The 23,368-nt window shown below is 39.1% G+C and overlaps 2 protein-coding genes across 2 annotated transcripts in view; both read left to right on the top strand.

The window, feature by feature from the left end:
* The first annotated feature begins 4,538 nt into the window (after positions 1-4,538).
* The window catches only part of LOC141612964 (putative disease resistance protein RGA3), an 87,041-nt gene continuing 68,211 nt past the window's right edge, over positions 4,539-23,368 (top strand). Inside the window, exons 1-8 of the mRNA XM_074431712.1 lie at positions 4,539-6,363; positions 6,512-7,955; positions 9,168-9,266; positions 9,953-10,027; positions 10,796-10,876; positions 11,132-12,789; positions 14,548-14,692; positions 23,183-23,330. Of these exons, the coding sequence (XP_074287813.1) occupies positions 4,539-6,363; positions 6,512-7,955; positions 9,168-9,177 (3,279 nt within the window). The 3' untranslated portion in view covers positions 9,178-9,266; positions 9,953-10,027; positions 10,796-10,876; ... (1 more) ...; positions 14,548-14,692; positions 23,183-23,330. The remainder of the gene's footprint in view (positions 6,364-6,511; positions 7,956-9,167; positions 9,267-9,952; positions 10,028-10,795; positions 10,877-11,131; positions 12,790-14,547; positions 14,693-23,182; positions 23,331-23,368) is intronic.
* On the top strand, positions 13,141-13,485 carry LOC141612963 (uncharacterized). Its single transcript, XM_074431711.1, has one exon. It carries the CDS (start codon positions 13,141-13,143, stop codon positions 13,483-13,485), a length of 345 nt encoding a protein of 114 aa, XP_074287812.1.

The following is a 23,368-nucleotide window of genomic DNA, read 5'->3' as shown; positions in this document are numbered from 1 at the left end:
CCTCAACCTATTCATCTCATTTTATCATAAGATAATATTTTACCCAAAAACTTTACACAATACTCCCTCCATTCAACTCCACTTTACATGTTTCTTTTATCACGTTTGCCAACGCAGTTTTTACACGATAAATATCATTAGCTGCGTATTTGCGAAAATTATAAAAGTTAGATATTTTTATTGTACTCTTAAAGACGAATCAAATAAGATCTCACATGAATATATTTTCACTTATGTATCGAGAGAAAATTGAAGTTAAATGTCCGCTTGTGAATAGTGCGCAAAATAGAAAGTTGCAAAGTGGAGTTGAATTGGCCTGAGTTCTCAAAAACGAGTTTTTGGTTTTCGAGCTTAATTTCTTCACAAATTCTTACTTAAGACGCACACTATCCGTCTTAAAGTGTAGACGGATACCATTTTGTGAGACAAAATGCCCAAATAGGTGTGAGTGGGAGGCACATGGGGTTGTCCCCACCTTGTCCCCCCTATTTGTTTTGTGAGTGTAACTACCCGTTTCAATATTCGACCCGTCTTAAGCAAGACCAACTCTAATTTCTTAAATGTGTTTTTCAAAAACAGAAGCACCAAATTGATGCTTCTATTTTTATGAGAAAAAAAATGGATTTTTAGCTTTTGGGAATTTTTTTTAACTTTTAAAAAATGATGTGTTTGACAAAAAATTATTTTTAAGTCCAAAAACACTTTTACAAGTCAAACACACACTACTTAGAGCATGTTTGGCCCCGATTCTCAAAAATGAGTTTTTGCTTTTTAACTTTAATTTTTCAAAAGTGTTTTTCAAAAGCAAAAGCAACAAATTGCTTCTTCTATTTATATGGGCAAAAATATGGATTTTTAGCTTTTGAGAGTTTAAATTTTAGAAAATAATATGTTTGGCCAAAAAGTGTTTTTGAGCCCAAAAACACCTTTTGAAGCTAGGTCAAACACACACTTGATAAGACTTCAAACCCTCACCTCACCCTTCTATTAGACCATCCCCAAGCAGAAGGTCGAGATAATCGGGTCACCAATATTTTTCTTCTTAATCACACCTTAATTATCTTGACCCACTTTTATCCTCCCAAGCAGAAGGTCACGACCTAGGTCAGCAACCCAATTATTTTCCATTTTCCAGCCAATGAGAGACTGCCATCTACCGGGTCACCATACTCAACCAAAGGTCACATTCCCTTTGTTTTGACGGTTGTACTTTTTTTTTTGTTTCCAGCCAATGGAAGAATGCCACATACCGGGTCACCAACAAGGTCACCAACTCAACTCAAGGTCACCAATTGACCATGAGTTATTCAAGGTCACCAAATTACCACCTTAATACTCCTTAATTACCGTCATTAGGATGACCCAACAAGGTCACGACCCAGTTGGTGACCTTGCTTGGGCATGGTCTTAGATATTGAGTATGCACGAATAAGGATTGACAATAATTAAGCACACCGAATCGACTTCGCTTTCCTAATAGAATAATTCGACCCTTATTTGTGCCCGGGCTAAATCGAATTTCCTATTGAGATAAGACGGTGTCCCTCTGATTTTGGGCACAAACAAAAAATCAAAGAAGTAATTCAGAAGTATTTTGTGTAGATTGTTATGTCGTTCTATGATGCAAAAGATGAAATTCTTTTTTTTTTGTGTTCCAAACATCTTCAATCCATTCTATTTAGACCTGGCAAACAGATCGGGTCGTGTCGGGTTCGTGTTCGTGTCACATGTAAACGAGTCACAAACCCTTCAACCCAAACCCGACCCGTTTAAATCTCGTGTCGTGTTCGTGTCGACCCACTTACATAAATGGGTCATCAAGCCTCAACCCTAACCCGCTAATATCGTGTCGGGTTCGGGTCGTGTTTTCATGTCATGTCAATATTTGGAAAGTTTTAAGTATATTTATGTGATGAAAGATAAAACAATTAGGATTAATTTATTAAACAGGTCATTCGTGTCGGGTTCGTGTTTAGAGAGCTCAACCCAAGCCCGACCCAATTAAATATCGTGTCGTGTTCGTGTCGACCTACTTACATAAATGGGTCATTGAGCCTCAACCCAAACCCGTTAATTTCGTGTCGGGTTCGTGCCGTGTTTTCGTGTCGTGTCATTATTTGCCGGCTCTAATTCTATTTATATAGATATGAAAAGGCACAGGGGGATGTATTTATGAAGAGTTGCAACTTTTCACAAATTCCGACATATTTAATGTCTAGTGTGGGAATTAAAACCCGTCAAAGGTTTCCCGGGCATTGCCCCGAACCCCCTCGTCATAGTTGTTCAAATGAAAACTATTCCGTAAATTCGTAAATAATTATGCAAGTGTACACAACGTACTACCCGAACTTACATTATATTATAACGAACTTACCCATCTACGAACCAAACCCGAACACGCTAAAATGAACCGGTAATTACACTTAAATTACCAACACCTTCTTTCTTTCCTACATCACATAAAAAAAGACAATATACCATCTATAACAACAATAAGATCTACCCTTAATGTTGATATTTTCTCATTTATCACACCACAAAAACAAAATACAACAACAAAAGAATTTATCAAAAGATTTTTTGTGAAACTTATCCGAAGATGATTTTTTGTGAAACTCATTCAAATATAAGGAGTTTCACAAAAAGTCATATTTTGATAAATTCTTTTTGTCATTGTGGGGTAATAATTGTAAAAATATCTACCCTTTGTTGGTAAACAGTTAGTCTTGTTGAAGACGGGTCGGACCAAGTGACGGGTAATGCCACTCACAAAACGAATAGGGGGGACAAGGTGGGGCACCCTCATGTGCTTCCCTCTCTTCTCTATTTGGGTCATTTGTGAGAGGAAATGGTATCCGTCACTCCAAAGGAGTGACGGATACGTGCCGTCTTCAATGAGATTTTGTGGTTGGTAAAAATGAGGAACACAAAAGCTAAAAGCCAAAAATATTGACTTGGAGTAATTAGTGAAGGATAAAAATTTCGTAGGTTATGGAAGATTTTCTTTTACGGTTTGACCAATTTGCAGAGGAAACCCACTGTTGTCTCCTGTGGGATTACTTATTACAGTAATTTACAAAAAAAATTGACAAAGACGAAGTCAATCCAGATACAGATCAAATCAAGATTCTAATTTACTGAGGTAATTCTTGTACCCTTCTCTAATTACAGTACACATTTCTCTTACGCTTTTGACTATTTTACCCCTCTCGTCTCTTCTTACGGTTGTAGATTTTTAGCTAATTTCTGTGATCCAGTACTGCTGCACTGGTGTAGATATAATTTTAGGGAAAAATTTGATTGGAAAATTGTTTGAATCAAATTTCAAAATTGATGGACAATATCTAATTGAATATATGCTTCTGTTTGGTCTGATCATTGATTTCACTGGTTTCATTGCAAAAATAATAAAGTATTGATTTCCGTAATCCATACGAGTATAACATTGAAGAAACATGATGATCCGTAAATTGTAATGAATAGAGATGATAGATTTGGGGATGTATTTGTTAGAATTTCAGAGGAGTTGAGCTTAAGGGCATGTAAATGTTGAATTTTTTAATAGGAAGTACCAGAATTTCGTGCTCCGAAAATAAATCTAATTTTATTGTTTTGCCGTGTGTATTTCTCTCATCCTCTTACGTTTTTGACTGCTTCACCCCTCTCATTTCGTTTTACCGCTTTACCTCGTTTTTGTGATCTTGGAACTGGTATAGATTGGGAAATTGATCCAACATTCCAACTAATCAATTCAGTGATTCACTATCCCTAATCACATTAGTTTCAATCAAATTTCAAAATTGATCCAATATTTGATTGATAAAATCTAATTGAACGTATTTCATACGCATTAACATTGAAGAAAGATTATGATCCGTAAATCGTAATTATTAAAGATAGATTTCGGAGTCTGAAACAACAACATTATTACCCCAGTCCCCAGTGCAACAATGGTTCCCGGTGCGGGGTGAGAAGTCGGATGTCGTGGCCTTATCTTGTGTTAAGAACATAAAAATTTGTTTCGAATGACCAAGATGAAAATTGCGTCGAGAACTGCATCGAAGGACCACTACTTCATAAAAGAAAGAAGCGCATCCACTTTAGTGAGCCATTTTGATTTATTCCATTATAATTCATAACCAAAGAGAAATGAGTCTTTGGCTCCATTGGAAATAGATTTCGGAGTCTATTGGTTAGAATTTGAGAGGACAATTTCAAGCTCCGCTAAGCTTGAAATCAAGTCTCTACGAAGTCAACTCCAATCCTAAGGGCATTGACATTTCAATGACAAAGTCTCTACGAAGTCAACTATATTTTCTAAAGCATGTTAACCACATGTTAACCACATTATGTGCTGTAAACAAGTGGTTACTAATCTTTACGAAGTCTTTACAAAGTCAGCCCTTCTAGTTGCTACTTCATAGAACTTTGTACTCCCACCAGTTTCTGCATTGTTCTTTTAATCTTAAATCTTGCATTTACAAACATAACCAAAAAAAAGAAGCGAAACTCAGAGAGAAAATTCAATTCCCACAATCATGGACGTTTCAACCACGTTATCCTTAGTTCAAACTATCCTTACTGCTATCCAAACTTTGGGCCTAATGCATTCAGTGTGCTCCATTTCTAACTGCAAATCCGAGCTTGATGACCTCCAAAACACGGTCGAAACTGTCAAAGCTGTTCTTATGGATGCTGATGCCAAGCAGGACTCGCTTAACTTCCAGGAGAAAAATTACATCCAAGAGCTCAAAGATGCTGTTTATGACGCCGATGATGTGTTAGACGAGTTCCTCACCCTTGCCAAGCAGAAGCAACTCAAAACGAACAAGGTGACATCCTTTTTTTCTCGGTTTAAGCTTCTTACTCACGGTCTTTCAAGTAAAGTCAAAATGGTTAATGACAAGTTGAACACCATTGCCACTAAGAGTGATAAGTTTAGTTTTAATGTTGACTTTAAGCCTATAAAATTTACAAAGGAGGAGACTTCTTCTTTTTTGTGTGATAAAATCATCGGAAGGGAGGAAGATGTGGAGAAGATTATAGGTGTCTTGTTGGGTTCTCATAATGTTGATCAGCCAAATGTTTCTTTGCTTGCCATTATGGGGATGGGAGGTTTAGGAAAAACCGCTCTTGCCCAACTTGTGTATAACGATCCTAGGATATGTGACGCTTTCCAATCTAAGAAGTGGATTTGCGTTGCTGATCAGGATGAACAACAGTGGAGCTTGAAAGAGTTTTTAGGGAAGGTGGTGAAAGGACCATCCATTGATGATAAGTCGTCTTTGGAGGAGATACATCATGAAGTTAAGGGACAATTGGAAGGGAAAAAATATTTGATCGTCTTAGATGACGTGTGGACTGAAAGTTATGATCAATGGCAGCAGTTTGAGGGGTTTTTGAAGGTAGGGGGAAAAGGGAGTTGGATAATTGTAACTACGCGCTCAAAAATATCTGCCCAAATGATTGGAGGTGATCGAGTGCATGTATTGCAAGGTTTGTCAGAGCAAGAGTCATGGCATTTGTTTGAAAGGATGGCGTTTCAAACAGAAGAAAGAGATGATGAACTAGTTAAACTTGGCAAAGAGATTGTTAAAAAGTGTACCAATGTCCCGCTTGCTATTAGAGTGGTAGCAAGTCTTTTGCATGGTCAATCCATGTCTAAGTGGCTATCATTTTACGACAAAGGGTTAGACTATCTTAGTGATACTAATGATACCGTGACCCACATATTGAAGTTAAGTTATGATCAACTTAACCCTTCCTTGAAGGCTTGTTTTGTGTACTGTGCTATCTTCCCTAAGGATTGGAATATTAGTAAGCAACTATTGATTCCACTTTGGATGGCACAAGGCTACATTAACTCAGAGAATTTGGGCGAGGAATACTTTCATATATTGCTTCAAAGGTGTTTTTTCCAAGATAAACGCAAGGATAAATTCGGGGGGATTAAGTCGTTTAAGATGCATGATCTCTTGCATGATCTTGCTGAAAAAGTAGCGGGCGAAGAGATTTGTAGGTTCAGTTTTGATACTTCTAATGTGGGTAAAAGAGTTCGCCATCTCTCTCTTGTGAGCTACCCTCATACACAGCATATCTTCAAAAATACTCATATTCGTACGTGCCTTCAAATTAAGGCTAGAGTGGACCAATTACTGGCAAGTAAATCAATATTGAAATGGACATGCTTAAGGTCACTGGATTTGAGTTATTTAGGGGCCAAGAGTTTACCAAAATCAATAGGTCAACTGTTGCATCTGAGGAGTTTAGACCTCTCATACAATACCAATCTAGAAGTTCTTCCCAAATCAATAACAAAGCTAGTTAATCTACAGACTTTAAATTTACATTCTTGTATTAGTTTAAAACAATTCGGATGATGTGAGCAAGCTAGTTAATCTACGGACTTTACTATTACATTTTTGCACTAGCTTAAAACAATTGCCAAATGATGTGAGCAAGCTAGTTGATCTAAGCACCTTAAATGTAGCTCGATGTGATGCGAGTTGAGTTGTATCGGCGGGCATAAGTATGTTGACCTCTCTGCACACTCTATGCCAATTTGTGGTGGGTGTGCGAACAAGTTCAGCTTCAAAGCAATGTTTTTATGGGTTGGAAGACCTAAAGCACCTGAACAAATTAAAAGGGAGTTTAGAAATTCAAATAGCAGTACTTAAAAATGCAAAATTTGTGAAGGAAGAACAAGGCGGGGGAGGCTATTTAAGGTGTAAGGAACACCTAGAGACGATTGTTATTAGGTTTAGACGCGGGGAGGAGTATGGAAGCAAGGAGTCTGAGCAAGCACTACTGGAAGAGATGCAGCCTCATCATAATATCAAGATATTGGAGTTGAATGGGTATCATGGAAAGACAATACCGAGATGGCCAGGGAGGGGGGATAACTCCGCGTTGTTTGATTTGCCTAATCTTGTCACTTTGAAGATCGAAGATTGCAGTGATTTGCTCTATCTGCCTTGGCAGATTGGGAAACTTCCCCACCTTAAAACGCTACAGATTTCTAAATTGTTGAATATGGAGTATGTGGCCGACTCAGAAACACTTGTCTCAGGTGAAGGATCACCCTTCTTTCCCTGCCTCGATTTCCTTGAGATTTCTGAGTTGCCTAAGTTAAAAGGGTGGTGGCGTAGATCAGAATTAGGGTCCCTCGTGGTCAATCTTAATGACAGTGGGAGCAGCTTAGAAGCACATGTAGAGTGGGCATCATCTCTCTCTTTTCCTCAGCTGAATTATCTGACTATAAAACATTGCGAAAAAATATTGTTTGCTCCTTTATGTCCGGTACTCAAACATCTCGATATATATGACTCTAGGGGAAAACTGTTCTGGATGGATATGACGAGCACACCTCACCATCATCCGTCGTCACATCCCAAATCGTGGAAACTTGAAATCAGCAACTTGGAGTGGCTCAAATCAATGCCAATCGAGCAGATTCAGTTTCTTGTAGAGCTAGCTATAGTGGAAGATGAGAGGTTGGAGAGCTTGGAGAGGTTGGGAGAAGTAAATGAGTTTCCAACCTGTTTATTGTCTTCCCTGCAAACCTTATGCATCAGAAATTGCCCCAAACTTAAGAGCGTGGGAGGATGGCTGGAGCATCTTTCTGCCTTGGAGTATTTGCGTATATCAGAATGTCCAAAAGTGGAGTTGGGTGGGATGTCATGGCATAACCTTGCTGGTACCCTTCATTCCTTGGATTTAAGTGGATTTGAAGAGATGGAGGAATTGCCAGAGGGAATACAGTACTGCACTTCCCTACGATCTCTTCGCATTATGGATTGGCCCAAACTGAAATCCATGCCAAAATGGATGCCCAAACTCACCTCTCTTCAAAGATTCCACCTTTGGGATTCTTCCGAGAGTCTAATGGAAAGATGCCAACAACCGAATGGGGAGGACTGGCCCCTCATCCGACACATCTCAGAATTTAAATTCTGGTAGAGGATAGTGTTATCAATTATCATATACAACACTCCGTAGAATATAATATGATATGATAATGTGGGAATATTATTCTATTATCACATACTATTATGTTAGGGATATTTAAAGTTTAGTCTGGTATAGTGGTACAATGGTAGAGGATAGTACTTTATAGACCGGTTTAAATTTGAGTGTTTGTGTTTAGAAATTGGACACTATTTGTTAAACTTTGTTGGACCTGTGGTGTTATGGACCTATGGTCATCAAATTGTGCTGTACTAGTTATGTGAAGGTGTCGAGGTTAAGGGAAAAGAGGTATGCCAGGGTATGTCATCCCCATTTCACCGGTACTCAGGAGCATTGCATTCTGAATTGTGCTTTGTATTTGTCCAAGCCAAAACCTGTGACAAGAAGCTAATTATGGCATGATAAGCCAGGAGCCAGGACACTCCTTCAGCTTCAGCTGTCATTTGATTTGGTTTTCGACGGAGATTTTAAAATTTTCACAACTGCAAAAATGGAAGCATTCATATTATGGGAGACCTAGATGCGACTGGTGCACAGTGTCTGTGCAAATATATGGCTTGCAGTCTTATTTCATTGGATTTTAGCTTAATTTGAAATTTATAGGTGCTGGTATGCTATATTGATTATTCCACTCCCCTGTTTTGAAGTCCCTCTATCCTATTTATATTGTCGTTATTTGACTTTGGTAGTCAAATGATATGAATTTCGGCAGCTATGATATCGCTGCACACTCTAGAGACTAGATATAACTTCTTTAAATGATAACATGGACATTGTTGTTCAATCAAACATCAAACATGAATAATATTTCACTGCAACTCTACTTATATTTGAAGAATTTGGTTAAAAAGTCACAAAACCTTCAAATAACTCGATATGTTTCTTTACATCTAAGTTAAAAAGTCGAGTTACATGAACTTGGTTGTTTTGTCGATTAATCTGGGTTCACAAAATGAAGTAAAAAGTAGGACCAAACTGAAAGTTAGCAGCATGAACAACGGGCAATAGGCCGACATGCTTATTAAAACAATAGTCTAACACTACTCTAACATAAGTTGGGAACTTGAATTATTATGCGATGTACCGAATCCAATGTTGCTGTCACAGTGAAACTAATCCCAACCCTATTGTTACAACTAGTTAGGTGTTAGAGCTTAATGGAGCATCTGCTTACAGATTAAACTCCGGTGTTTGTGCAGGCTGCTCTAAGCAATACAGGAGTACGTAGTGGAGTACCTTATGGCCGAAAGCGATTATCTTATCGGCCTATTAATGTTAAAACCAGTGTCATTCCGCAGGTATCTTGATCCTTCTTGTAGAAAGGACTGCCTTTTCTGTGTAGTATTTGAGTTTTTGTCGAAGCGGGATAGTTTTTAGGGGTTGAAGTCAGATAATTAGTTAGTTGCATAACTTGCATTGTTGATCTTTGTTTGTGCCACTGAATCTATGATCGGCAAACGGGTCGGCTAGGATCACGATAGGTGGAACCGATGTTATTGCAAGTGTGAAAGTAACGTAAATTACTTTTCTTTGATACTCTCTACGCCTCAACTATCTGTTTACCTTGGTTATAATACCCCTCACAAAGAATAAAAAAGGTAAACAAATGATTGTGACATAGGGAGTACATTTGAATAAACTGGTTTTTAATTTTGACTCCATTTTATTAAGGGTGTGTTTGGATTGAGGAATTTGGAGGGAAAGGAAATGGAGGGAGAGTAGGGGACTTAAAATCTTTTGTTTAGATAGCTAAAAAGGGTGGAGGGAAATGGAGAGGGAAGGATTTGGAGGGATCCATTTCCCTTCTTCCAGGCCTAATCAAAATCTCTCCACAATAGACAAGATTTGGAGGGAAATTGTATCCAAACACACTCACATCCCATTCCCTCTCCCTTTCCATTCCCTCCTTTGGCTCCTTCCCCCTCCCCTCCCTTTCCCTCCACTTTAAGCAGGTTGGTCATAATGTATTTAAGGTGAAATGCAGGCTGAAGCCCTGAACTTGGTAAACCTAGTTCTTTTCGATCTGATCATGGAAAGGTGAAATGCGCCGATGTATCAGGTAGATAGTTTGTTTATTCTGTTTCTGATTAACGTTTGTAATCTTAACTCACGTAGTTCATGCTGTGTTCCCCGACCTGTTAAAGTCTGAACTCAAAAATGTATATATTCTTTAGCATTTACATGGTTTAGTTGTGCTATCTTTTCTACAGGATTTCAGTAATTCTGGAATTTTTTGTTTAATTAAATTTCTAGGTTTTCTTAGAATCAACTGAAGTATTGAACACTTCCAATTTCATCTCCCCTTTTCAATCTTTACAATTTTCGATTATTTGGTCAAACTCTCGAGTCTCGAGTGTGATCCGCTTCTTACTTGAAGCATTCATCTTATGGGAGAGACCTAGCTGCGACTGGTGCACAATGTCCGTTCAAATATACCATGTGTGGCTTGCATTCTTATTTCATTGGATTTTAGCTTAATTTGAAATTTACAGGTGTTGATATGCATACTGATAATTCCACTCTGTCCTATTTATATTCTGCTGCTTTATCATCTTCTTTGTAGGATTTCAGTAATTGCAGATTTTTGTTTTGTTTAAATTTCTCTTTTATTTAGAAACAGTAGAAGACATTCAATTTCATCTTAAGTTTCAAACTTTACAGTACGATTAGTTGGTCAAACTCTTGAGCCTGAACTGCTTCTGCTTGTGCCCTTGTTTTTGATGTAATGCTCCCGCATCAGTTTTAGTCCCCTTTATTTGATTCCTTCTTTGGATAACTTTCTAAAAGTATTAGACATCAGTTACTGAGTGCTTTTAGCATGTCACAGGGCAAAGGAGGTGAAGAGTTGTCGTCGGAACTGGCACTTGCTCTACAGAGAGGCGCCTATTGGGAAGTAAAAGTGGAGCTGGTATGAATTTTTGTTCACATGATACTCTGTATATGATATATCCACCAATACGCTAATGATTGATTAAGGATACTGCAATGAATAGATTCATTGTTTTTTAAATCAAGGTCGAAACCAAAATGTGAATGTTTTGTAAAGGTCTTGAAGATTACTGCGGCCGCATTTAGAGTCGATATTGGCATAAAAGCCGATACTATGACCATGACTGAAACCGAGATTAAATATTAGGACAATGATTCTATTACATATTTTCAGGGGCTGGAATTGATCTTTCATCTCTATGCGTTGTGGAGGGAAAGACCTGTTGTGATCATATATAGACTGCCTTGTGGTCAGTTCTGATGGGAATTTGCTGGATGCTTTAGGTGCAGGCGTCAACGCCGTCAAGGTAGTATACACTTGCTTATCCACTGATGCACCCACCTTCTGTCAGATTTCGGCATTTCATTTTCTCGCTCTTTACCTTTCTTTTATCTTTGACAAAACCTTTTATTAGTTTCACCATGTTTAAGAGTTAAAATTATAGAAGGTTTTAGGTCTTTTGTTTGAGCGATACGGAGTACCACAAGTTCCGGTCATTGCTTCTGACCCTAGGTCTTCAAGTGATCAGCCAGAAATTGATGTCAGTGATGAAGAGTTTCTACAGTTTGATGGTTCTGCAGTTCCTGTCATAATTACATTGACAGAGGTTTCATATTTTCTTTATCATCTAGTAAACTTTGAATGCACATCTCTTGGTTACGTGTTCGCAAAGTGACAACGGTTTTTCTACATTGATCGTCTTTACGAGATCTTCTGTTTGGCAAAAAAAATTGTTGCTTTTCGAACTCGGTACTAGCCCTGTTTTCTAAGCAACATATTTGTCTGCTAATTACTAAACACCCCTTCTGAATTCTTCAAATTTAATTTGATAGTCTTACTAAAACCATATTTTACTAACGTTATACGCTATTATTAATTTGTTTTCTACTGTTTGCCAAACAAGGCCGTTAAGCAACTAGAGTATCGTGTTGAACTTTTTACCTCGTTGGTGGATACATCAAGCACAAATATTTCCTTGAGTTGTGCAATAAATTTGTAATAAAAGTTATAATGATACAATTTTAGTTTACCAAAAAAAATTGAGTTAGTACTTGTTACAAAGTTAGTACTTCCTCCATTCAACTCCACTCTACCATATTTCCTTTTTCATCCATTCAACTCCACTCTACCACTTTCCATAAAAAGCAAGTAAAATGACCTTTTTATCCTCATGGCAAACAATTATTTACACAAAATGGCACTAGTTGGCCCACATAATTACCCACTTTATGGACAAATTAATCATCCATCTCATTTCCCATTGTACTTTTATTACTACTTTATTATTTTCTTAACATTTGTGCAAATTGTACTATGGTAGAGTGGAGTTAAATGGAGGAAGTATTATTGAACAAATTTAAAGCGCTCAATTATCATTTTCGCGTTAATTATTTTACCATCTATTTTCGATACTGGGCCTCCTAAGGGTATTGACATTTCAATGACAAAGTCTTTACGAAGTCAACTCTATTTATGAACCACATGATTGTGCTGTAAACATGTGGTTACTAATCTTTTAATCTGAAATCTTGCATTTACAAATTACAAACATAACCAAAAAAACAAAAAGAAGAGAAACTCAGTAAGATCATTCATTTTCCCACAATAATCATGGATCCTGCAACAACTTTAGCTGTTCCGAGCTTGATGACCTCCATAACACTGTCGAAACCGTCAGAGCTGTTCTTGAGGATGCTGATGCCAGGCAGGACTCTCTTAACGCCCAAGAGAAGCATTACATTCAAGAGCTCAAAGATGCTGTTTACGACGCCGATGATGTGTTAGATGAGTTTCTAACCCTTGCCAAGCAGAATCAACTCAGTCGTAACAAGGTGATATCCTTCTTTTTTTCTCATCAGTTTAAGATTCTTACTCCCAGAATTTTAAGTAAAGTCAAAACGGTTAACAACAAGTTGAACACCATTGCCACTAAGAGTACTATGCATAGTATGGAAATTATATGGTGTATCGTGTATAGCAAGTAATATATATTGTAGTATTATATGTCGAGATTATTTTACCATATTAGAAGATACGTTTTATGTATATAAGCATAGGTTGTACAAGGTTGAGGAATAATAAGAAATTATCATTCACTTCCATATCGTTTTTCACGTTTCTTCATGGTATCTTGAGCTAGGGTTTTTTCTTCCACAAAAAAAAAAAGAAAAAACAACAACACAATGCCAGGAGACGATGGCAAAAACACGAAACCTAAAAACATCCCCTCCAATTCTCCTCTATACCTCCACCCATCTGATAACCCTAACTTATCTCTTACGCAAATAATCTTCAATGGCGACAATTACGATTTATGGGCCGCCGCTGTCAAGAATGGTTTGGATGCGAAGAATAAGTTAGCCTTTGTCGAAGGAAAAGTGAAGAAACCATCAGATGTTGAAGGAGATGATATTGAGACGGTGGCTTGGCGACAATGCAACGCCATGTTAAAGGCATGGTTGCGGAATGTAATTGACCCGAAGCTACATCCGAGTATTGCATTCGAATCGACTGTCTCAGAAGTATGAGAAGAATTGAAGGACCGTTATTCTGCCGGAAACGCACCAAGAGTGCATCAATTGAAAGGGGAATTGACGGAATGCAAGCAAGGTCGACTTTCTGTAGTCGAGTATTATACCAAACTCAAGACGATATGGGACGAACTTGCGAATTATAGCAAGGTTAAGCTTGTACCTGCGGCGCAGCAAGCATGATAGCCAAAGAAAAGGAAGAAGAAAAGGTCCATCAATTTTTGATGGGACTAGACAAGACTTTGTACGGACAAATCCGTACCAATTTATTGATGGAAGAACCCATCACTTCACTTGCTCGTGCATACGCCTTAATATTGCGAGAAGAGCGACATTCGAGCATGACAAAGGTGAAAGAGGAGAGCAATGAAGGTGCCATGGCTGCAAGGTTCCACAATGCAGGAAGAGGAAGGGGGAACTCATCGAAACAGGAGAATGAAGATGAGATTGAACCACCTTTTTGTACTCACTGCAAGAAATATTACCACACGGAGGAGAACTGCTATGATAAACACGGGTATGAAACCGTGAAGAACAGAGAAAGAGGGAGAGACCGTCGTGGTGGATATGGCCGTGGACGCGGCCGTGGAAGGTCACAGGGACGCGGGCAGCAGGGAAATCACCAGGCCAATGCTGCGAATACCTCGTCGGGATCGAAGGAAGGAGAAGGATCGATGCAGAATCTGCCCTTCACGAATGACGAGATAAACAGACTTCGAATTCTCCTTAGCGCCAGTCCTGAAGGTAGTGACAAGCTAGCAGGTATGCACATTAAAATTGATGATCGAGAATGGCTAATTGATAGTGGTGCTTCGCACCACATGACAGAAGACGGATCGTCTTTCGAATATTTGGACCGAAGATCCATCTACCATCGGTTTACCTGATGGACGACAAATTAAGGCCACTGAACACGGTGAAGTTGTTTTAAATGATCGATTCATCTTGAAAGACGTGCTATACGTGCCCACATTGACATGTGATTTAATTTCGGTTCAGCAATTAATTTATGAAAACAATTGTGTAATAACATTTTTTTCGGACTATTGTGTGATGCAGGATCCGGTTTCGAGGACGGAGATTGGACGGGGTGAGCATCGTGATGGAGTTTACCTTTTGAAGTCGAAGAAGGCTGAGTCGGTGAGTAAGGTGTCGATGAAGAAGACAGATGAGCTATGGCATAGACGGCTTGGACATCCGTCGAGTAATAAATCAATTTCTTTTTCTAATTTAATTGGTTATAATTTGCATTGGGATTCTAGTCAAGTATGCGATCCTTGTTGTAGGGCAAAACAAACTCGTAATTCTTTTAGTCTTAATAATAAAAGGTGTGACACATTATTTGGTTTAATTCATGTTGATATTTGGGGAAAGTATCAAATTGCTAGTTTATCTCGTGCCCATTATTTCTTGACCATTGTAGACGATCATAGTAAATTTTGTTTGGATATATTTGATGAAAGAAAAGAGTGAGGCGTGTGAATTGTTGAAAGGCTTTTGTCACATGGCGTAAATCAATTCGGAAAAATCCGTCAAAGTTATACAAAGTGACAACTAACCGAATTGTTATCTGGCGTGATGCAATACTATTACGCAGACCAAGGGATTTTATTTCAGACTAGCAACGTTGATACACCACAACAAAATGGGAGAGTAGAGCGAAAACACCGTCACATTCTAGAAAAGGCTAGGGCTTTGCGTTTTGCCGGACATTTACCCATTCGGTTTTGGGGAGAGTGCGTTTTAACAGCTGCATACTTGATAAATCGGACACCTACACCTTTACTTCACAATAAAACTCCATACGAAATTTTATATCAAAAGAAACCGTCTTTCACTAACCTCAAAGTCCTCGGATGCTTATGTTATGCACACAATAAAGACAAACCTCGAGATAAATTTGGAGAGCGAGGGAAGCGATGTGTATTCTTAGGATATCCGCATAGCAAGAAGGGTTGGAAAGTGTATGATTTAAATGCTCAGCGTATGTTTGTCTCGCGTGATGTGTTGTTTTTTGAGCACGTTTTCCCATTTTTTGAACCGTCCAAAAACGTTCCTCCTGAAAGTGTGGGGGAGAGTGATGTGTATACTGAAGAGGACGTGCCCTCTGACAATGAGGATGCGCCAATTGAAGGACAAAATCCCAATGATAATGTGGGAACAAGTTCACAAACTGACCACAGCACACATTCGGATACAAACAATGTCGAAACCGTCGAAGAAGTGCAGGGTACCTCGGAAAATGTCGAGGAGGAAAGGGTCGGCAGAGGAGCAAGGGAAAGAAGGGAACCGTATTGGAGAAAAGACTATGTCTGTAAGTCGACAAGAAAGGTAAACCCCATTATTGAAGCTCATCACGATCAATCAACCTCCAAGAAATCAGGTACTCGTTATCCTTTAGACGATTATGTTGTTACTAATTGTTTTTCACATTCACATAAGTCTTTCCTGGCTAAAATTGATGAAGTTCGAGAACCCGTTTATTATTATGAAGCCGCAGGTGACTCGAAATGGAGAGAGGCCATGAATAAAGAAATAGAAGCATTGGAGTTAAATGGCACTTGGAAAATTGTCCCATTGCCGGAAGGAAAGAAACCCATAGGATGTAAGTGGGTATACAAGATTAAGTACAAGGCAGACGGGTCCATAGAACGCTATAAAGCGCGGCTGGTCGCTCAAGGCTTCACACAAGTTGAAGGGATCGATTATCATGAAACTTACGCACCGGTCGCTAAAATGACAAGCGTTCGTTATCGCTAGCGTGGCGATTGCAAAGCGTTGGAATATAGAACAATTAGATGTGAACAACGCTTTCTTACATGGAGATTTGGAAGAGGAAGTGTATATGAAGATTCGCAGGATTTGAACGAAAGGGGAGAACAAAGTTTGCAAATTATTGAAGTCAATATACGGCTTGAAACAAGCCTCGCGTAATTGGTTTGCTAAACTTACCATGTCATTAAAAAGGTATGGTTTCGTTCAATCCTTGGCCGATTACTCTCTTTTTACCTATAATAATGGAACCGTCTTCATGGGAGTCTTGGTATATGTTGACGACATGATAATTGTTAGCAATGACAAAGCGACAACTGAAAAGTTTAAGGCCTTTCTCGACAAGCACTTTGGCATTAAAGACCTAGGGAAGCTGAAATACTTCCTGGGTATCGAGGTCGCGCACGGGTTGAAGGGTTTGTTTCTTAATCAACGCAAGTATGCGTTGGGTATAATCAAGGAAGCTGGACTCGAAGGAGCGAAACCCGTGTCCACGCCGATCTTTGCAACATCACCGATTAGAGCTTGCGAATGGGTATTTATTAAAGGATGTGATGAAGTATCGAAGATTAATTGGAAGGCTTGTCTATCTAACGATTACGAGACCCGACCTTGTCTATTCGGTCCACATGTTGTCGCGTTCTGTTAGTGAGCCACGAAAGGAGCATTGGGATGCCGCTCTAAGGGTAGTGCGATATATAAAGATGAATCCAAGCAAGGGGATCGTATTGAGTAAGGATACGGACTTGGAGCTACGAGGGTATTGTGACTCGGACTGGGGGAGGTGTGCCGTGACAAGACGTTCCTTGAGTGGGTATTATGTGTCCCTAGGATCGTCACCGGTTTCGTGGAGAGCAAAGAGACAAGTTACGGTGTCAAAGTCCTCGGCAGGCGATACCGAGCTATGGCAGGAGCAACAAGCGAATTGATCTGGCTAAAGTCGTTTTTGGCTTCGTTGGGGGTATTCCATAGGAAACCCATGATGTTGTATTGCGATAATCAAGCGGCCATTCATATAGCGAAGAATCCGGTATTTCATGATAGAACAAAGCATATAGAGATTGATTGTCATTTTATTAGACAACATGTAGTCGAGAACACGATCAAGATGGCACATGTTCGAAGTAAAGAACAAGTAGCGGACTTGTTCACGAAGGCTCTAGGAGGAGAAGCTTTCGATCATTTGCAACGCAAGTTGGGTCTTGGCTTACCAAGAGCTCCAACTTGAGGGGGAGTATGGAAATTATATGGTGTATCGTGTATAGCAAGTAATATATATTGTAGTATTATATGTCGAGATTATTTTACCATATTAGAAGATACGTTTTATGTATATAAGCATAGGTTGTACAAGGTTGAGGAATAATAAGAAATTATCATTCACTTCCATATCGTTTTTCACGTTTCTTCACATAGTTTTAAGGTTGACTATAAACCTATAAAATTTACAAAGGAGGAGACTTCTTCTTGTTGGGTTCTCATAATGTAGATCACCCAAATGTTTCTTTGCTTTCCATTATGGGTATGGGAGGTTTGGGAAAAACCGCTCTTGCTCAACTTGTGTATAACGATCCTAGGATCACTGAGGCATTCCCACTGAAGAGGTGGACTTGCATTGCTGATCAGGATCAACAACAGTTGGACTTGAAAGGGCATTTAGCGAAGGTGGTGAAAGGATTATCCGGTAGTGATAAAATGTCTTTGGAGGACATACATAATGAAGTTAAGCGGCAACTTGGAGGGCAAAAATACTTGCTCGTGTTAGATGATGTGTGGACTGAAAGTTATGATCAATGGCAGAAGTTCAAAGGGTTTTTGAACATAGGGGAAGAGGAGTTGGATAATTGTAACTACTCGCTCGAAAAAAAGCGCCCATTTGATTGAAGTGATCAAGTGCATGTGTTGCAAGGATTGTCAGAACCGGAGTCATGGCATTTGTTCGAAAGGATGGCATTTCAAGGAGAAGAAAGAGATGAAGAATGGGTTAAACTTGGCAAAGAGATTGTAAAAAAGTGTTCCAATGTCCCGCTTGCTATTAGAGTAGTAGGAAGTCTTCTGCGTGGTCAATCCAAGTCTGAGTGGTTATCATTTCACGACAAAGGCTTAGACCGTCTTAGTGAGAGTAATGATGCCATGATGACCCGCATATTGAAGTTAAGTTACGATCAACTTAACCCTTCCTTGAAGACTTGTTTTGCCTACTGTGCTATTTTTCCCAAGGATTGGGTGATTAGCAAGAAAATGTTGATTCAACTTTGGATGGCACAGGGCTACATTAGCTCTGAGCATTTGGGCGAGGAGTACTTTCTTATATTGCTTCAGAGGTGTTTTTTTCAAGATATACACGAGGATGAATTTGGGGGGATTAAGTCGTTTAAGATTCATGATCTCTTGCATGATATTGCTGAAAAAGTAGCGGGCGAAGAGATTTTGAGGTTCAGTTCTTATACTTCTAGTGTGGGAAAAAGAGTTCGCCATCTCTCTCTTGTGGAGGACTCCTACAAAATGGAGTTCGCACAACATATCTTCAATAATTCTCAAATTCGTACGTGCCTTTTTCTTACAAAATGGTACGAGAAGAATAGCGTGAACAAACTACTAGCAAGTAAAACAATACGGAAATGGACATGCTTAAGGTCTTTAGATTTGAGTCATTCAAAGGCCAAAAGTTTACCAAAATCAATAGGTGACCTGTTGCATCTGAGGAGTTTAGACCTCTCATACAATAGTGATCTGAAAGTTCTCCCCAAGTCAATAACAAAGCTAGTAAATCTCCAAACTTTGAATTTATATTATTGTAAGAGTTTAAAACAACTGCCTGATGATGTGAGCAAGCTAGTTGATCTCTCCACTTTAAATGTAGCTCAATGTGATGCGCTGAGTCATATGCCGGCCGACATTAGTATGTTGAACTCTCTGCACACTTTATGCCAATTTGTGGTGGGTGTGAGACCTACTTCAACTACAGAGCAATGTTTTTATGGGTTGGAAGATCTAAAGCACCTGAACAAATTGAAAGGGGATTTGAAGATTGAAATAGCAGTACTTACAAATGCAAAATTTGTAAAGGAAGAACATGGTGGTGGAGGCTATTTAAGGAGTAAGGAACACCTAGAAAAGATTGTAATTAACTTTAGACGCAGAGAGGAGTATGGAAGCAAGGAGTCTGAGCAAGCATTGCTGGAAGAGATGCAGCCTCATCGTGATGTCAAAGCATTGTGGTTGGAGGGGTATCATGGTGAGACAATACCGAGGTGGCCAGGGAGGGGGGATAACTCGGCGTTGTTCGATTTCCCTAATCTTGTCACTTTGCGGATCGAAGATTGCAGTGAGCTTCTCTATCTGCCTTGGCAAATTGGGAAACTGCCCCACCTTAAGACGCTAGAGATTTCGATGTTGGATAATATGGAATATGTGGCGGACTCAGAAACACTTGTCTCGGATGAAGGATCATCCTTCTTCCCCAGCCTCGATAACCTCCGTTTATCTTGGTTGCCTGAGTTAAAAGGATGGTGGCGGAGATCAGAATCAGGGTCGCACATGGTCAACTCTAATGACAGTAGGAGGAGCCGAGAAGGACAAGTAGAGTGGGAATCATCTCCCTGTTTTCCTCTACTAAAGATTCTCAGTATAGAATATTGTGAAAATATGATGTTTGTCCCTTTATGTCCGCAACTCGAAGAGCTCACAGTACGTGATTACATAAGAGATATGAGGTCCATACGTCGTCCCTTGTCATGTACCAAATTGAAGAGACTGCAAATCAGCAACTTGGAGTGGCTGAAATCAATGCCAAGCGAGTACACTCAGTTTCTTTCAGAGATAGGTATAATGTCTGATAGGAGAATGGAGAGGTTGGGAGAAGTAAATGAGTTTCCGACCTATTTATTGTCTTCCGTGCGAACCCTATGCATCAACCTTTGCCCGGAACTTGTTAGCATAAGAGGATGGTTGGAAGAGATGCAGCCTCATCCTGATGTCAAGACATTGGAGCTGAATGGGTATCATGGCGAGACAATACCGAGATGGCCAGGGAGGGGGGATAACTCGGCGTTGTTCGATTTCCCTAATCTTGTCACTTTGAAGATCAAAGATTGTAGTGAGCTTCTTTATCTGCCTTGGCAGATTGGGAAGCTACGCTACCTTAAAACGCTACATATTTCACGATTGTCGAACATGGAATATGTGGCGGACTCAGAAACACTTATCTCGGATGAAGGATCATCCTTCTTTCCCTGCCTCGATAACCTCAGTATTGATATGTTGCCTAAGTTAACAGGGTGGTGTCGGAGAACAGAATCAGGGTCGCACATGGCCAACTCTAATGACGGTAGGAGCAGCCGAGAAGGACAAGTAGCGTGGGTATCATCTCCCTGTTTTCCTCTACTAAAGAATCTCCGTATAGAAGATTGTGAAAATATGATGTTTGTCCCTTTGTGTCCACAACTCGAACATCTCAAAATATATGATTCCAGAGCAGATATGCGGTGCACACATCGTCCCTTGTCATGTCCCAAATTGAAGAGACTGCAAATCAGCAACTTGGAGTGGCTGAAATCAGTACCAAGCGAGTACACTCAGTTTCTTTCAGAGATAGAAATATGGTGTGATAGGATAATGGAGAGGTTGGGAGAGGTAAATGAGTTTCCGACCTATTTATTGTCTTCCGTGCGAACCCTACGCATCAGCTATTGCCCGGAACTTGTTAGCATAAGAGGATGGTTGGGAGAGGTAAATGAGTTTCTGCCTTGGAGTATTTGTCTCTACATTATTGTCCAAAAGTGGAGTTGGGTGGGATGTCATGACATAACCTTGCTGGTAGTCTTCAATCTTTGCATTTGTATGGATTGGAAGAGATGGAGGAATTGCCAGAGGGGATACAGTTCTGCACTTCCCTCCGATCTCTTGACATTTGGTGGTGTCCCAAACTGAAATCCATGCCAAAATGGATGCCCAAACTCACCTCTCTGCAAACACTCAGGCTTTCGCATTGTTCTGAGAGTCTCATGAAAAGATGCCAAAAAACGAATGGGGAGGACTGGCCCCTCATCCACCACATCTCACGTCTTGACATGTGGTAGAGAATAGTGTGCACGTGTATACTCAGTACATTATTACGTGTATCCGATTATTATTTTATTATGAGATCTTAAGTTAAGTTGACTTTAGTTGGTATTTGACTTTGGTAGACAAATGATATGAAGAAATAAGAATACACACTCCATCTTATTTATATTCACGCTATTTGATTTTGGTAGTCAAATCATATGAACCAACTTTTTTGAAGAAATTTGCTACCATAGTTGACGTTGGTTGAGAACTTGTATTATACACTCTACATATACAGCTACAAAATATTTGAAGAGATTTGGTCTTGCTTAAGCCTTAAGACCGTCTTAATTTAAAATCTTTCACAATTTTTTTACTCCCTCCGTCCCGGTCAATTGTTGTCATTTCGTTTTGGCACAAAGACCAAGGAAAGAGGAAAATGCCAATAACTAAATGACAAGTGGAACAAATTGAATGAGAATTATCAAATTACTCATCAAGTTCATTCTTAATATAGAAAGGACAACAAATGACTGAGACACCCAAAAATGGAAAGGGATAACAAATGACCGGGACATAGGGAGTATATTTTAACCTCTATTTTAATCGTGTGTGAAAGCTGTCTTAAGTTAAGTTCTAGATCCACAAAATAAAGGAGTACAACCAAACTGAAAGTTAGCAACATGAACAAAGATGGGCGATAGCCGATAGGCAGGCAAGCTTGAAATAAACAGAGGCGTCGTTACATATTTCAAAATTTGTGAAAGGTATATGAATTTAAATAAATGAGTAGTAACATAAGTTTATGCATAATTTATCTTGAATCAATTCTCCATTTTTTGTCAAGGAAGTTGTGGTAGAAGTTTGCACCCTGCACAATTAGTATTTTACCACCCGTAAACTTAAAACAGTTCTTTTGATAACTACCTTACTCTTAGAAGGGTCATAATTTTCTTCTGATTTGGATTCATTTTAGTACACGGCGAATTGTATACTACCTCGCCATCATTTTAAGTCATGCATTCTCAGAGCATGAATATAAATGACAAGTTATCAGCAAAATTTCAAAATACGGCACAGATAGGTAATACTAGTTCCAAAATTTAGAGGGAATGACCCAAAAGAATTGTTGATATTTCTCGACCAAAATTTACCCACATTGGAATACTGCCAAGGGCCAGCCTTCCTTGCTCCTATCTTTCTCTGCTGAATCAAATTAAAAGCTTTGGGTTCATAGCTTGAGAATTGAGATACATCAGGGCATACCGCATACCGCATACCTAATGCTACAGTTTACAAGTACTACATGGTGAGATACACTGGTGAAATTGAGTGTGTCTCGTCTCTTGATGTATGTAGTCAATCTAGTCTCCTGAAAACCTTATCAATGACTTCTTTCAAATTCGTGCAGCCGACTATCTGAATTTCAGAGCTGATGGCTTCTAGAGCTTTTTCAGCCGAAGCGGGAACAACACACTTCTTATATCCAAGTTTCACTAATGTAGTAACTTTTCTTAATGTAGAAAAGATGTTAAAGCTTAGATTCCTCACCGTACAAATGGTACAATTGGTGGTATAGTCCATGAATTGAGAATGTGGTACTTGAATAGTCTTATTGTGTATAATATGATAATAGATTAATAGGAAATAATAATGATCGCACTATTAATTGTGTATTTGTGTTTACCATTTTTCATTCTAGACCACTTTTCTTTTTTATTGTACTGTATGTCAATTTTGGGGGTTTACTATTGCAACAAGGTAAGCTAGGGGCAAAAAATTCGTAAATTTGAATTAAATGTTTGATAGAATGGAGAAATCAGTTCAAAATGGGGATTTGTATATTGATCTAAATAATATGACTTTTTTTTAGGAAAATGTTTGATAGAATGGTAGGAGTAGGGCTATCTATAGGAGAAAAGAATTTCATACGGGGTGGTATTGCGCAAGACCTTTGTTGTGATGGCAGAAAGCGATTATCTTATCGGCCTATTAATGTTGAAACCAGTGTCGTTCAGCAGGTAACTTTATCCTTCTTGTAGAATTGACTGCTTTTTCT

The sequence above is a fragment of the Silene latifolia genome, chromosome 11, assembly GCF_048544455.1.
Source record: "Silene latifolia isolate original U9 population chromosome 11, ASM4854445v1, whole genome shotgun sequence".
NCBI classification, from domain to species: Eukaryota; Viridiplantae; Streptophyta; class Magnoliopsida; order Caryophyllales; family Caryophyllaceae; genus Silene; species Silene latifolia.
This window is presented reverse-complemented; position numbering and strand designations above follow the sequence as displayed.

What these genes read in the sequence shown, in the direction of transcription:
- LOC141612963 (XM_074431711.1), top strand. Translation starts at nt 13,141, where the DNA reads ATGCCAGGAGACGATGGCAAAAACACGAAACCTAAAAACATCCCCTCC.